Source organism: Poecilia mexicana, unplaced genomic scaffold (genome assembly GCF_051168715.1).
Source record: "Poecilia mexicana isolate PSO_F unplaced genomic scaffold, ASM5116871v1 scaffold_7, whole genome shotgun sequence".
NCBI lineage: Eukaryota > Metazoa > Chordata > Actinopteri > Cyprinodontiformes > Poeciliidae > Poecilia > Poecilia mexicana.
Genome location: NW_028263376.1, coordinates 24,952,167 through 24,967,872, shown reverse-complemented (window position 1 = coordinate 24,967,872; position 15,706 = coordinate 24,952,167). Strand labels below are relative to the sequence as shown.

The window sequence follows — 15,706 nt, the reverse complement described above, 5'->3', positions numbered from 1 at the left end:
TCTGTGAGATACACACAAGGTGCCTTGTGAGATTTGCTCCTCCTGCAGCAGCTGCAACGGTGTTAAATGCCAACAGCGAATGCTGCAAATACTCTGCAGTTTACTGGTGATAAAACCAACAGGCTTCTCTGATAATTCAGCTGTAAGAGTGTGGTGTAAAGACTTAAGACCCTACACCACTTAAATTGGCTGGAGAAATTAATCTGAGGACTTTTACTGGTGACAGAAGCCTAAAAAATCTGGAAAGCTAATGGTACAAACTTCACTTTCTTTTGATCACTGTTTTAAAAAAACAAAAACAAAACTGTTGACACTAAAACTGCTGGGTTAGGTTTAAGGACCAAACCTACCAGAAATTCCTGCCACCTAAATAAGACCACTCTGGATCCCAATATAACAGTACCAAACCCAGTACTGTTTAGATTTATAAGTGTGCCTAACCTGTCAAGGTAGCTCTACAATCTGATACCCCTTAAGTTCTGGTACAGAGTGAAATGGATGGTGGTGGAGAGAAGATGTCACCACAGCTTCTGGTGTCAAATCTCAAATGAATAATATTTCCAGGTGTTCTCTCCTCAGAGGAGTCTGTCAGGTGTAAAAGCCTTAGTGTATTTGTGCCTCTGAGCTTCATGCACCTCATTAGATATGCGCCGATGATGATTGTTCCTCATGCGAACCCTCACTGGACTCTGAACCTCGTCAGAGGATGTCCCAGACGCTTGATCACTTTCACCATCTGAACCCATCTTCACATTTTCATGGACGATACCTGCAACACACACAAACACAGGCAAAGTCACTCTTTGGTTCAGGAACAAAAAAAAACACACTTGAAATAGATTTTGTAAACTTATACAGACTTATTTATTGATTTGCTAATTAAAATGAGCCATTGTCCTATATAGTTGTAATGATCCAGTGTCTTACAAAATTATTAATTTCTATTGCTTTTTGTTTTTCACATTACAAATGCAAACTTTAATGTACTTTATTGGGATGTTATTTAACACTAAGTGGCATATTATTTGTCAATGAGCCCCCTGGGGATTAATAAAGTACATCCATTCATTAAGTCAGTGTGATGACATACAGGGTATTCAAATCTAAAACACACAGATGCAACACTTTCCAAATTTTTATTTTGAAAATCATATTTTTCTTTCCTTGGTCAATAACAAAGTAGGTGATTGACCTACTTTGTGTTGGTCAATCATATCGAAGTCCTAAAAAATACTTTCAGGTGTGTCACTGAAACACAACAGAGTGTGAAAAGGTTCCTGGGGTATGCATACTTTAACAAGGCTCCGAATCCTTGTCAGATTCCCTGTTCAATGAAAGCCAAAGACAGATCTCCAGATGATTGATGGCACCACCAGTAATAGGAAGGGGTGTAAGCCAAGTGTGTGTAAAATGGCACTCATAAGGTGAGGAGGTCAGAGATCAATGTAACTGCATGGAACAGGAGGTTTCCCATCTCTGCTTGCCACCCCCAACACCTTCATCTGGCCTAGAATCCATCTGATTAATGAGTCATGGAGCAGCTGACAAGACCGCCTCCATCATGTTGGTGTGTTTGTGAGGTAAAAGTGGGGGAAGGGACAAAACGGTCTCAACTTGCTGCCACAGAGACTCTGGGTCATGAACAGCACATAACACACGTGTTTGAACCTCGGTGCTTGTGTTCACGTTTTCACCGAGTTTATTCAAAGAAAGGGAAAGCATTTAAAAGTAATCTGCCATAAACTGCAGTGTTTACCCTTGATACAGCCAGTCAGCTTGAGATAAGACATTCAGTCAGAGATTAGGAGGTTACAGGGAGAATGAACATGGAGGAAAGAAACGATTAGAAAGGAAGAAAGATAACTTCCTTGACTGACTGTGACACATCAGCCATGGGATTTAAAAACTCTGGGCCAGAAAAGTGAGACTACTTGTTTTAGTATGCTGGGCTGTCAGCTGCAGACCAGCTAAGGCTTATTCTGGGTAATTCGTTTGCATCTGTTCCTGTAATAAGGATATGAGAAAGACAGGCTGCAAACTTTGTCATAGAGTTTGAGGATGGAAAATAGAACAAAGCCAAAACAAGAACAGCAAATAATATTTACTGTTTTTTTTATTAATTAAATTTTTGTCACTGCATATTATGGATTTATATACATCTCTCTAGCAATAATTTAATTAAGATAATATAGACCTTAAATTAGATCCTTTATTCTTATTGTTTTCTATTTGTACGGCTTGAGAATATTCTCAACTCTATCTGATGTCACCAGAAACATCTTGTCACACTTTTTATATCCTGATACTAAGCATGCCACCTGCCCGGATATGCAAACTAATATAGACTTATACAAACTGGGCTATTAATTTCAATAATTCTGAGATATACTAATTATGGGTTTTATATAATTTTATATAATAATATCATAAATTGTCTTTTATTACAATTTATATCTGAAGGATGGATTTGTTTCTCCCAAATACATTTTTGGAAAACTAAAAACTAAACAAAAAATTGTCTTAGAATGACAGAAATCTGCCATTACACCATTGTGTAGTAAAAACACAGAAAGCGCTATGCTGTAGAGCAGGGGTGTCAAACTCAATTTCACCAAGGGCCACTTCAGCATATTGGCCCCCCTCAACGGGCCACATTGACGGTACAAATCAGGAGTGCATCCCTGCTAAAACACACCCAGACAAAAGGTTGACTTCCCTCATTCAGGTCTGTAGAGGCTTATAATGAGTCAATGGTCCAGGTGTGTTAGAGAAGGAATGCATCTAAAGCTGCAGATGGTAGCTCTGGAAAACTAGACTTGGGCATCATTAGCATAAATGTATAAAAATACAATGTTAAAAATAAATTAAACACCACCTCATATTGTTAAATAACTGATTTTATGTATTGAAGTTTAAAATATTACATTTGAGTTTCCATGGATGTAAAATTACTGCTCAGTTTAAAAATTACAATATTTAAATCAGTCTTTAAAGGTAAGCAAACAAATAATAAAAACAAGTCACATGGGCAGATATGATAGACTTTACGCAAAGATTTAGTCTCAGAGGCAACTGAAATCAATTAATTAAAAAAAAGTCCTTTCTGAATATCATCTCATGGTCTCTGAACTAAATGCGTCTTTCTGACCGGGAAATGACGGCGTGTTGAAGAGTTATGGACCGGACGCTTTGGAGCGTCTGGTTAGGAAGCGCATTACAAACCTTTGGTTGAAATGGCGCGTTAAATTCAAGTCTCCATTACAGACCAGAGAAAACTAAAGAGAATGCAATGTTGTGGACGATGCAAAAGTTAATTAGACTGTAACATGCGCAGTCCGCTGCTCAACCACTGCGGACTGCGAAGAATTAGAAACCGCTGGAAGTAACTCATCCAGCGGATTTAACAAATGGAGCCTTCTTGGTGCCCGTTACCCAGGAGAGCGGCGTTCTGGAGGAGCTGCAGACGTAACATCTGTCCGTTTCGGAGAAGCGAAACCACGCAAAACAAAAAAATTAAAATCCTGGTAAAACGGCACACCGGACCGCACAGGGTAAAACACTCACAGAGTTCAGTTGATCTGTTTGGATCAGACAGGACCAACTGACTGATGAATTAGCACAGATTTTTCTGCAGATGGGAACCAGGAGGAAGTGCGTTCAGACCCCAGCGGGTGAAGTGATGCTAATATAAGTGAAGTTGCTTAATTTAATTTATTAAAAGTTATTGGGGTGGTTTTTGTCACTATGAGAAAAATGTAGATGTAGACACATGTGCATTATGCCACAGAACTGCCAATTGGTAATTGAAGTAAAATAGCTTCGATTTCAAACCCCCTAATACTTGCCAATCGACATTGAACCATCACGAAAGAGGAAGGCTCTTGTCTCACTGCACCCCAAGAGATGCATAACCTACAAAAACCATTCCTGTCTGGTTTTGAACCAGAGACCTATTGCGTGTAAAGCAAATGTGATAACCACTACACTACAGAAACTGAACTTCTCTGCTTTGTTCCAGTTTGAGGTCCCAAAGTTGATGATGTGAGATGCAACACATGCAAATTTCAACTGAGGTTTGCACTCAGATGCCTGGTTTTAGAGTACAGACCATGACACCACAGAGTAAACTCCTGTGATGAATAGAACAAACTAAATCTGTTTCTGTCTGGTTTTGAACCAGAGACCTTTTGCATGTAAAGCAAATGTGATAACCACTACACTACAGAAACTCAGGCTCTTTCCACTGTTCCTGGTAGATGATCCAACATTTTGTTAGAGACTAATGTCAACGATGGGCATGGAACAATGTCAAATACTTACAGATCCTCTCAGAGAGCACAGTAACTTGGTGAACAAACTGTCAGACTTATACTTGTGCCTAATTTAACATTACAGTCCATAAACTAAGCCTGGGATCAAAAAATTTATTGAAGATGTCATTAGCAGCGACAAATGGTTCTACAGAGACTTGGCTAAATGGCTATAAAATAAAATCAATACTTACAAATAAAAAATGGTTCAAAAATAAAATTAACACTTCAAAATACAAAATCTCTGGAAAATAAAATATCATGTATGTTGTTTTGAAAAACATTAGAATATAAGCACTTTTCTCAAATCTACAATGTGGTAAGATCATGTAAGTTCTTCTTAAATCCATGGAAACTCAACAGTTCATAAGGTAGGTGAGTTAGCTCAGCAGGTTAGAGCACGGTGCTGGTAATGCTGAGGTCATCAGTTCAAACCCCGTATGGGGCAATTCATGTCTAAGGTCTTTCACACAATCAATACTTCAAAATAAAGGGTTCAAAAATAAAATCAACACTTCAAAATAAATAAGGTTTCAAAAATAAAATCAACACTTTAAAATTAAAAATGGTTGGAAAACAAAATCAACACTTCAAAATTAAAAAATGGTTCAAAAATAAAAACAACACTTTACAATTACAAAATGGTTCAAAAATAAAATCAACACTTTGCAATTAAAAAATGGTTCAAAAATAAAATCAACACTTTAAAATTAAAAATGGTTGGAAAACAAAATCAACACTTCAAAATTAAAAAATGGTTCAAAAATAAAATCAACACTTTGCAATTAAAAAATGGTTCAAAAATAAAATAAACACTTTAAAATTAAAAATGGTTGGAAAACAAAATCAACAGTTCAAAATTAAAAAATGGTTCAAAAATAAAATCAACAGTTCAAAATGTATAATGGTGACTGTTTCTGTCTGTTCAGTCCATAAACTAAGCCTGGGATCAAAAAATATATTGCAGATGTCATTAGCAGAAACAAATGGTTCTACAGAGACTTGGCTAAATGGCTAAAAAGTAAAATCAATTCTTACAAATAAAAAATGGTTAGGAAGTACATTACTTTACAAACTTTTGGTTGAAAATTCAAGTCTCCATTACAGACCAGAGAAAACTAAAGAGAATGCAACGTTGTGTTAATCCATTCGAGGAGCCGGTAGTTTATCTGGAGGAAATAAATGACGATGCAAAAGTTAATTAGACTGTAACATGCGCAGTCCGCAGCTCAACCACTGCGGACGTGGCTCCGCCGCTGCGAAGATTTAGAAATGTGATGTCGCTTAGATGTGGATACATTTATCTGCTTAATTGGTGATGGGATCTGGATTCACGGTGAATATTAACTAAACCGCATAAAATGTGACTAAATAGCCGATGTTAATATGATTGTAATTTCACAGATAAAAATAGTACATGACCGATTTTTTTTTATTTTTTTTATGTTGTCAGTCAAGATAACGTCTAGCGCGACCTGCCGCCCTGACACCAACTCACACACATCTTCATTCACAGTCTTACTTGTAAATCGATTTTTCTTTTCTCGGACGTTTTGATGTTAGCTTGTCGATGTCTCAGTTTTATTCGCTGGGAAAATCAATAAGCAGCTTGAGGTGACTCTGCTGCTCTCTAGTGGCGAGAAGCCGTAATGTTGGCTGGTAAAAATCGGAATGCATTGTGGGAGATGTAGTTTGTAGTCAATTTGTGCTCAAAACCTATTTTAAGTAAATCATCGGCCTATAAAATGCTGGGGTGGGCCACATAAAATGACATGGCGGGCCACATGTGGCCCGCGGGCCCTGAGTTTGACACATGTGCTGTAGAGTCTTATCTGGTCGTATCATGTCCCTATACTAATAGTATCACCTCCTTTATCCACCTTTTCTGTAAGTTGTGTGCAGTAAGGAAGAATCTGAAACCCTCTGTACCTTTGACCCCTTGTTAAAACAGGAAGAAGTCATCTAATTTAAAAGTGTCTTGGCTGCAAAAACAACAGACAGTTAAGGGTTGGTTGGCATTATATTTATCTGGGTGGAAAAAAGGTTGGCAACAATCTGGAAGTATCTGTGTGTGTAGCTTTAAAATGAACAACTGACTGCAAGACTGGCAAAAAAGTAGAACAACTGGCTAATTAATTATTAAAGATCTCTTGTCAGGTTATAAACCTTATACTAATAAAAGAAAAATAACAGAAAAACTAACACTCTAATTTACTTTACCTCTAAAATCCAATTTATCTGATACTATTTCCATATAATTGATTTTAAAAACAGAATGGCTGCTAACACACTCACTTGTGTGCTATTGTTACAAAGTTTAATACTTTGATATCTAGCTTGTTAAAGCTTTAAAAATTGTTAAAGAACTAAATATTGTATTGACACAGTTATCTGATAGCAGTAGTAAAAGCTGTAGTATGTTTTGTTCTTAAATTAAATCAATCAGGTTATATAATAAGTTAAGGTTATTTTGTAAGACTTTTCTTTAAAACATCTAAAATATTATAAGGAGAGTGCAAGGAAATTATTTTAGCATTTATTATGTTAAATGCCTATAAGTTGACAAAAGCAAAACATGACAAATAGTCAGTTTGTGTTCAAAGGTGTAATCACATCACACTCGTGATGTAATAATACAGGTATTAACAGTAATGAAGGTCAGACCACGGAGCAGCCAGTTGTCACATAATCAAGAATTAACTTTCACAACCCAGATGGTGAAACCTTAAACTGGAGGTAACCGATACCAGAGTCAAGGGAAACTGATCCTGGGCATCTACAAATGAACAGAAGCTGACACAATTCCACAAGGTTGTGACAAGTGAGCATCGAAGTACTACGAGTGTAACACAGAAAGCCCTTTTAGACGGCCCTGATCTTGCTTGTTTGCAAATACAGTCAAGTAGATGAGGGTGAATGAGATAAGAGGACATGTGATGGGAGGAAATTTCCATCACTATGCAAAACAAACCCAACAATCAGCCCAGGTCATTTCACATTCAGTACAAAGCACAAATGTCTCACACTTCTTGTTCCACCAAGTATCTTTCTAACATCTCCTCCAGCTCTCCTTTTTCCTGTTCCTCTGAAGACAAAGAGCAGACAGTAAATGTCACAAGTTACCCCTGCGTCCCTGCTTACAGACCGGTTGGCCTAGTTAGGGTTGCTGACTAAATGCTGCAAGACTGAGCGGGATACTTTCAGGACAACCTCACCCAGCTCTGCATGTGCTCCAGGAAGCTGGAATTCTATATAGAGCACACACAAAAAAAATACTTCAAAAGGAGGATGCAAAAACCAGTGAGGAGTAGCCTCAAACTGTGAAGAAAGTCAGAGATTTACTTCAAAGACTAAAGGAAATCTTTAGATTTCCTGTTATGAGCCTGCTAACCCTCCTCTGTTTAACTCAGTATTTTTACTTACTGCTCTTACAAGCTAAACTATACCAAACTTTTAAAAGAGAGCTCCTTCTTTACGGTATCCCTTGGGACCAGGTTGCCAGGGGGTAAACCATAGCAATTTTATGTTTGTGCAGCCTTGCAAGTAAATCCAGCGTTTTTACCAATATTTGAAAGATGCATACAGTTCCAGTACATTCTCGGATGTTGCCTTGGACTGATGGATATTCAGTATCAGGGTGCAGATGAGCTGCTGGGTGAAGATAGACTTACCAATCCGGTTTCCTGGTGGGCGGCACGAATCCAGCATTCGAAGCATACGGAACGGCGACAGCCTCAGGGGGGCGTCTCTCTCCCCCATCCTCATCCCCTCTCCCATTCTAGCCTCTCCCACCTTGGAGTCTCCCACCCTGGGAGCAGGTCCAGAACACCCTTGGGGATTGTCTGACATATCCGTTCTTGAAGAAGACTCACGGCACTAACATTTGAATATCTTCAAATGTTCAGAAAAACATTTCACGCAGTACGAAAACTAAATCCAGGGCCTCTCAAGGAACTGAGGTCACTTCAGATGAGGTTTAAGTCAATAAATCCAGGCAAGAGTCTTGTTTTAGAAGCTGTGGACAATTAAAGGTCCAGGCTTTCCGTCTGACAAAAATCCAGTCTACTGTATTGCCACAGGAGCTCCACGCAGAGGTCTTAAGATTGTGAGGACAGTGCAGGCGCACTAATCACAGCAACAACTCCCTTAGCTGCAACTCCACTTCAACATCCTGTCTCCCTTTCAGGGTGTTTTTCTGTACACTCACTCTCCGTCCACTTCTCTTGCTTTCTCTCCTCTTTCTCTCTGCAGTCACACTCCTCCTGCTGACTAAGGAAGGTCAAACAGCGTGCAGGTAGGTAAAACGCTGCAGAGATTGCCCAGTGCATGCGATGTCTCAGAATAACAGGTGCTCTGTCTTCATTTGTATCTTCATGACACAAGCAAGCAAACACGTGCAGAGATTCACAACGCATTCATCTTACCCCTGTCAGGGAAGACAACAGTTTCATCTGTCACATGCTCAACTATCTGACCTCATCGGCTACCAGATCTTCTGTGTCCGTTAGTACTTTTCTTTTCACGTGACGTCCCGATTCCTCTTGTCCTTGTTTTCTCTCTCTCTCTTGTTGTGTCAGATGTTTTTTCTCATGTCCTCTGCGGTCCCACTGTTGTTCTGCACAGCACTCTATCCAGGCTGTTATGCTGCTTTCTCCCTTCCACTTCCCTCTCTCGATCACTCCCTCCTTGCCTGTGGCGCTCCTATCAGTGCTTCAGTCCTCTCCCTGCCTCCCTTCACCTTGCCATTACTCCCCTCCCTCTCATGTGATAGCAGTCGCTTTCTCTCCGCCTCCTCTTGTTACCATCTCTCCCTCGCTCGCGCCGAGATCGGCGATGGTATTGAAGATCGGTGCTGTCTTTCGAGTCATGAGCTGATGACAACGTTTTCTGCATGATCAGCCTCTTTCTCAATCCCATCCCAGTTCCCCTCCTCTCTCTCATGTTCACTGGCTCTCTACTCTCTGGCTCCTTGCTCTTATCACTCTCTATGGATAAAATTAAACCCTGAGGCTTTTTGATAGATGCCTCTGGCATCTTAGCAGCTTTTCCACTTTTTCTCTCTGTCCTTCCTCATGGGCGTGACACAGCGCAGTATTTTGGAACCAAGTATCACAGCTCATCTCTTTAACATGTCTTACCTCACATGCAGAAAATGTTCCCACCTAAAAAGACATATCACCTACGTTGAGTGTTTGACTCTAGCTTACAGATAACAGAATTCTAGGGCTGCACATTATCAGGAAAATCTGTAATACTACTGCTGAATACAAAGACAATAGACAATTTTGGCAAGTAAATATGCATTAAGGTTTGTCAAGGGCATAGAAAGTCCTTACAACACAACTGATACACCACTGGCATACAGAATGTCCATGCTTGAGATATAACATTAGACGAAATATTGAATAGAAGCAGTGCTTTGAGATCCCAATATTGCAAACACTGACAATGTGATTCCAGCTTAGCTTGGTGTGCAGTACTATACAAATACAGCATTAAATAGAAGTATGAAAATGCATCAGTCAAGGCAACTTTAAGTGATTAGCATTGGAGTTGAGTAACTAGAACCCAAACTACAGGTTGTTGTTGTATTGTTTATAATTTTGTCAGACACATAGACAACAAGTGAGTTCTGTGGCCTCATTTGTGCAATCAGCTTATAAATTTAATTTGTTTAAATTAAAAAAACAGTATTTATAGGCTGTGCACATTATTTTATCTAGCAAGTCTATGCTTCTCTAACCCCTTATTATTATTCTTTCAATGATGTTCATAGTGAACATTGTCTTTGTCTGTGTTCAGGAAACAATTCATATGAGGGGTCGATGTTCGTTAAATCTTGACAAGTTACAAACCAAAAATAAGTTCATAAAACTTTGTTTTTTCCTTTACTGAAAACACGCTAAAATATGTGACAACCTCAATTATCATCAACCTGCCCTAAAAGAAAGACAAAACATACAGGGGCTGGTGCAGAGAAAGGATCAGCCAGAGCAAGGCATGAGTGTACTGACATACATGATACATTTTTACTGAGCAAAGGTCTCCGTACCAAATAAAGCTGTAAAAGTTTCACAAGCAAGTTTTGCTTATATGAACCAATTAGGATCTGAAAACTGCAAACGTTATCTGTTATCCAGTTCATGCTTAAAGGACTTTGAATGAATTTGCAACACAAACTCAAAGTAACCAGTGTTTTCCTCAGCTTTATGGAGCACACCTCTCTGCTTGCCCCACTACGTGCATTTCCTGTTGTTTAACATCTTTGTGTAAGAAGTGTGAGAATCAATTTCTTAATGAAAACAATTATTGATGCAAAATTGACTAAATAGTATACAACTGAGCTTTTCTCACTGAAAATAGTTTTGATATGTTTTCTTTGTCAAAAACAAATGAAATGTTTGATTTAGAAGGTCTTTCTGAAGGAAGTGCTTCATTTTCAGTGATTGTCAGGTGTGTGTGGATTGTGGGCAAAGTATAAAACTTATACTTACACAGGGGTCTACCATTAAGTTGGCTGTGAGGCGAGTGTTTATACATTTATCTGTTTTGGGAGTAGGGATCAAAACAACAGCTTCACACCTAAGGAAAGGATCTCACTAAACTTTGCAGGTGTGTAATTGAGTCTTTAAAGGTAGACGTTAAAGACGGATGTGGTTTGGCCCGTCGGTGCAGAGAGCTTCTGTAATAATAAGTGTTGATGACTAAATACTCATGGGTGCCAGGTTGCCGGCGGTAATCTCCTCTTTTTCAGATTGTCATGCATATTTCCCTCCAGGTTTTCTTTGCAAGAAGGATCCTCGATACAGCAGAAGATAACGCCTTAAAGAAGTATTTAGACAAAGTGGGATGTCTTGGATGGATACTTCATCTAAATGTCAACAAGATAAAGTCATAAAAGGCCATCTTTCCTCATAATAATTAACACTATAAAGAGCTGAACCACAAGCTGGTGATAGATAAAGCCTCACATCCTCCTTCCCGTCGGTTTTCAGGCTGTCTTGTAAACATTAACTAAGAAAACACTCTCATTCAGAGGCTCCCACACCCTACTTGTCAATAATGATAAACCTAATAGCCATCCATTCACGGCTGATGTTGGTTTGTTTATTGTAAATACATTGGCTAATTCAAGTATTTCCTAAAAGAACAGACAAATAAGATTTTAAAAATGTCTGTGTGTGGAGGGGAGACTAAAAAGTATTTGTAAGACATGTAAGCATTTTGGTGTTTACTTTTTCGAAAATCTGCATGTCATGTTTCAGTAGTCACACCGTTTCTTAGACTAGAACTCGGGTCGCTTGCAATGAGCTGCAAATAAAGTGATGGCTTCCAAAGATGAATCCTTTAGCTTCAGGCTGGATAAAACATCAAGGATAAAAAGCTCTCCACTCAGCCCTTCACCCAGCACTGTTTCCACGTCGCTTTACGTTCACAGACACAATGTCAGACTTGAAACAATTTCCCCTTCATCTGCAACCGTCCCACACCGCTTTTTGCTCCCACATAGGCCTCATTCACCATCATACTGCCACCTTCTTTTAAACATTTCTACAGTCAAATTATTTCACATAAAACAGTGTTGTCACATTTTCTTTCTAAAAATAACATATAATGCAGCTCGTCTCTACACCACTAAGCCGACAATAACAATCAAAGTGCATTTTTTGTCCCTGAGGAATATGCATAAAAGAGAACCATACGCACAAGCCTTGGAGGGGTTGGGAGATTTTTAGTCTCCAGTAATTACCTCTAAAGCTCTTCTCTGCATCTAAGGAATCTTATTATTCAATTACTGGGACTCGAGTGCCTCCCGTGAGCTTCTAGCTCTGTTTACGTTGATCCCCAATATCCCAAACCCCCAAAGAACACATTTGCACATTCGGCTTTGGAAATTACCAGCATTCATTAGCAACGTCTCGCTTAAGCCTCAAGCGAGCTTACAACACCAATCACAAAACAAAATGAGTCCGCCCCATTGTTCTTATCAAGTCCAATCCAAGAACCCGTAAATGGATAGCGGGGAGCACAGCGTGTGAGGGAGAGGTTTCCAGTTATTAATGCAGTATTAATGTGGTACATTTAATCCCTTTCACTGATGAGGTCTCTGAACGTGTGCAAATTGCAGGGGGAAAAATTCTTTTATCTTTGCATTTAATATTTAAATTCAGTATCTTATGTACAAAGAGAGAAAGAGGGGAAAGGGGGAGCAAAGGAGAGGAGACATCTGTGACATTATCAAAAATAGCAGCTTGCGACGCGTTTGGAGACGAGTCGGCGGCTTTTAGCAGAGTTGTTCTCTCTGCGAAACCGACAGGATGGCCGACTAATCCTCCACAGTGTAACTACAGATTTTCACACAAACACAAAGGCAGAGATGAGGCTGAAAACTGCATCGCTAATCGTTCCTCGCTGCATGTGTGGGTGTCGCCCTATTTAGCAACAGATTAATGCAAACCTGTGAGTTGGGCACACACTTCTAGAGAACAGAATTACCACGAAATGCCACGTTATTTACCGACCTGTGTCTGTCCATACAGCCATGGTAAAAAAAAAAAAAGAAGAAAAAATACAATCTCTTTCAGTTCCAAGGCTTTGTAACTGTTCTTATTCAGTCTTAAAAATGGATACCTCGATATGAGTTAACCTTTTACATTGTAATTTATACTGTAACAAGAAGTGCAGAAATTGCACATAAAAAGCTAATCGCACCCAATGATTTGATCAATTTTCAAGCAAGTTGTAGAAGTAATATCTTATGGGTCTTGTGTCACAGTGTTTGAATAGTTTTTTACAACCTTGCTTCAGTCTATTAAAGTTTACAGGCCATTATTTATACGCTGTCCTTCGTAGTTTCTGCCAAAACATTTACAGCAGGTTCCGGTCTGAACTTCCACCAGGCCCCTAACGCTCATCCATCCATTTATTTTTCAGTGATTCTGTTCAGGGTTGGCTTCTTGTCTGATTGAACACTGCCTCAATTTTGACTCTGCAGCTGCTAGTCTTGATTTGAAGGAACTCAGTGTTTTGACTGTTTTGCAGTTTTCTGGAAGTTTGTTCCAAATTGGTGAAGCATAAAAACCATGTGCTGCTTCTCCATGTTCTGGTTCTGGTTCTGGAGATGCACAGTAGACCGGAACTAGAAGACCTTAGTGATCTGGAAGCTTGATACAACAACAACACTATAATGTATTTTGGTGCTAAGGCATTCGGTGATTAAAACTAAGGGATCTAAGATCTGTGTTTCTGCTGGTAATTCTTCAAAACATTGCAAACCTGTACTTCTTTTTAAGTTAAGAGGTCTAATAAATGATTCCTACATGATTTTTTTTCTGGTGAATACCAGAATTTTTCTGGTCTCAAATTTCCATCAACGCAAGACCGCTGGCTGGCTGGCTGGCTGGCTGGATGGATGGATGGATGGATGGATGGCACTTGACTTAAATTTTAAATTGTTCCATGTGACGTAGGAGCCGTGTTTACACAGAACAAGCTAAGTGAGGCCTGTGGAGGCTGAGGTGTAGTTTCTGCATATTTGGGTGAGATTTTAGTTGGTTTTGAGCAGCCTGACCTTAGAGTAAAGCTGCTGAAATAACCACTTTGAGGAAGATTAGCCGCTGTTCTCTGTATTTTCCACTTGTGAATGATTGTTTTCCCTGTGACGGACTAAGAAATGACCTTATAAAAATCGCTATTAGTGTGTTTATAGGGATGTTTATATATATATAAAAAAGCCACAGCTTTATCTCTAAGATCCCTGTTTATGTCTTTTCTCCTATGAGTTATATTAACGCACACCTAATGCTCCAGACCTGAAAACTGCCAAAACGTCAGCAATAATAGAGATAATCAGATGTGGAGACAATCACTGAATCATGCACCTTTGAATAGCACCACCTGGCTGCAGCCAATCCTCTTAATTATTATGAAACTAGAGTGTAGTGAGGTTATATTCATGTAAATTTAAGACATGACAAGGACCATGTCTTAAATGGTCCTTGTCATGTTTAAAATAGTCATATTTTAACCATGCTAGAACACGAACACAGCAGAAGTAAAGGAAATTGTGCTCTCCTTTTACCTTGACTCATAAAGAGAATACAGAGGGCGGGTAAAATGATGATGGAGAAAGTGAGAGACAGAGAAGTGGTGGGTTATCTCCTTAGTGCAGCAGGACACAGAGATTGCATCAAGCCGCTCAATTAAAGGATGCAACGTGCTCTGACTGTCGAATGGCACGCAGTGAGTCAGCAAGACCAACCAGTTGGCAACACACACCCACAGAGAGTCCCCCATAACATTTCAAGCTACACCTTATCAAGATTTTAATAATAGAGCAAGAGCAGCATCTATTCTAGGTTCTGAGTCACGAACGGGGCCTTTGGGGGATCTTCAGAGCTCAGAAGCAGATGTGTAGTTTAACGTCACTCCACCAAACCAATAATCTGTGGGGCTCTGCCTTATACTTTCTGTTTTGCTTGAGGGTTAGACTAGCCATTAGCTTGCTCACCAGAACAGACAGACCTAAGCCATCTATCGTAAAAGATATCTTGATCAGCTAATGTGCAGTTCCCTGCAAAATATGTGTACCCCTTGAAATTTTATTTTTCCACTCTTGTCATTTTACAAACATAAATTTCAATGTATATTACTTTAATGTTAATTCGACAGACTTACACAAAGCAGAATGCACATAATATATGGTTTTCAAAATCTTTTATAAATTAAAACTTGAAATGTGTGGCTTAGATTTTTAATCAGTCCCTCTAGTCACTACAGCAGCCAGTCTTCACGTTTCTAAAAACTTTTAATCCTCCCACACGCCGAAGGTTTTGTCCATTCTTCTTCGCAAAACTCCTCAAGCTCGGTCAGACTGGATGGATAGCAGCTATGAATGTCAATTTTTTGAGTCTTGATAAACATCCCTAATTAGATCTGGTCTGCATGGTAACTGAGTCATTCTATCAGATAAATATGCTTTGATCGAAGTCACTATGTTTAGGGTTGATGTCCTGATTAAAGGCAAACCTCCACCCCAGGCATCATTTACTTTTATTAGTGTACCCTGCCCTACAGCTCCTGACATTAGCCATCCAGCCAAACAGAAATGAGATTACAGGGATCCATAAAGCCTAATGCAACATTATATAATGCAGACAGAAAGAATGCAGACAATATTTGTGGCTTAAGTATAACCATGAATTTGTATTTGTGCATGTTAGATTACGGTTTTGTCTCTCCACATCATAAATAATACTTGCAGAAAAGTCAAACTCTGTCACAAGCACATTGATCTATTCTGGCATCAAAAGAAAAAAAAAAAAACTTAGACTAGAGTGTCAGTTTTCCACCCACAGGTGGCAGCAACATCCAGATCCCTCAAAATTAAACACATG

The 15,706-nt window shown here is 39.2% G+C and overlaps 1 protein-coding gene and 1 non-coding gene across 3 annotated transcripts in view; both read right to left on the bottom strand.

Moving 5' to 3' along the window:
• LOC106918368 (cyclin-dependent kinase 17-like) overlaps nucleotides 1-15,706 on the bottom strand; it is a 48,855-nt gene that overhangs the window by 16,663 nt on the left and 16,486 nt on the right. The window contains exons 1-2 of one of the 2 annotated variants that reach the window (XM_088007317.1): nucleotides 7,982-9,229; nucleotides 636-769 (exon numbers count right to left, since the gene is read on the bottom strand). In XM_088007317.1, the coding sequence (XP_087863443.1) occupies nucleotides 636-769; nucleotides 7,982-8,159 (312 nt within the window). In that variant the 5' untranslated portion in view covers nucleotides 8,160-9,229. Of the gene's footprint in view, nucleotides 1-635; nucleotides 770-7,981; nucleotides 9,230-15,706 lie in introns of those variants that run through there. The other variant, XM_088007318.1, reaches the window with a different exon arrangement.
• trnav-uac (transfer RNA valine (anticodon UAC)) lies at nucleotides 4,157-4,229 on the bottom strand. Its single transcript has one exon. It is a non-coding gene; the product is annotated as a tRNA-Val (tRNA).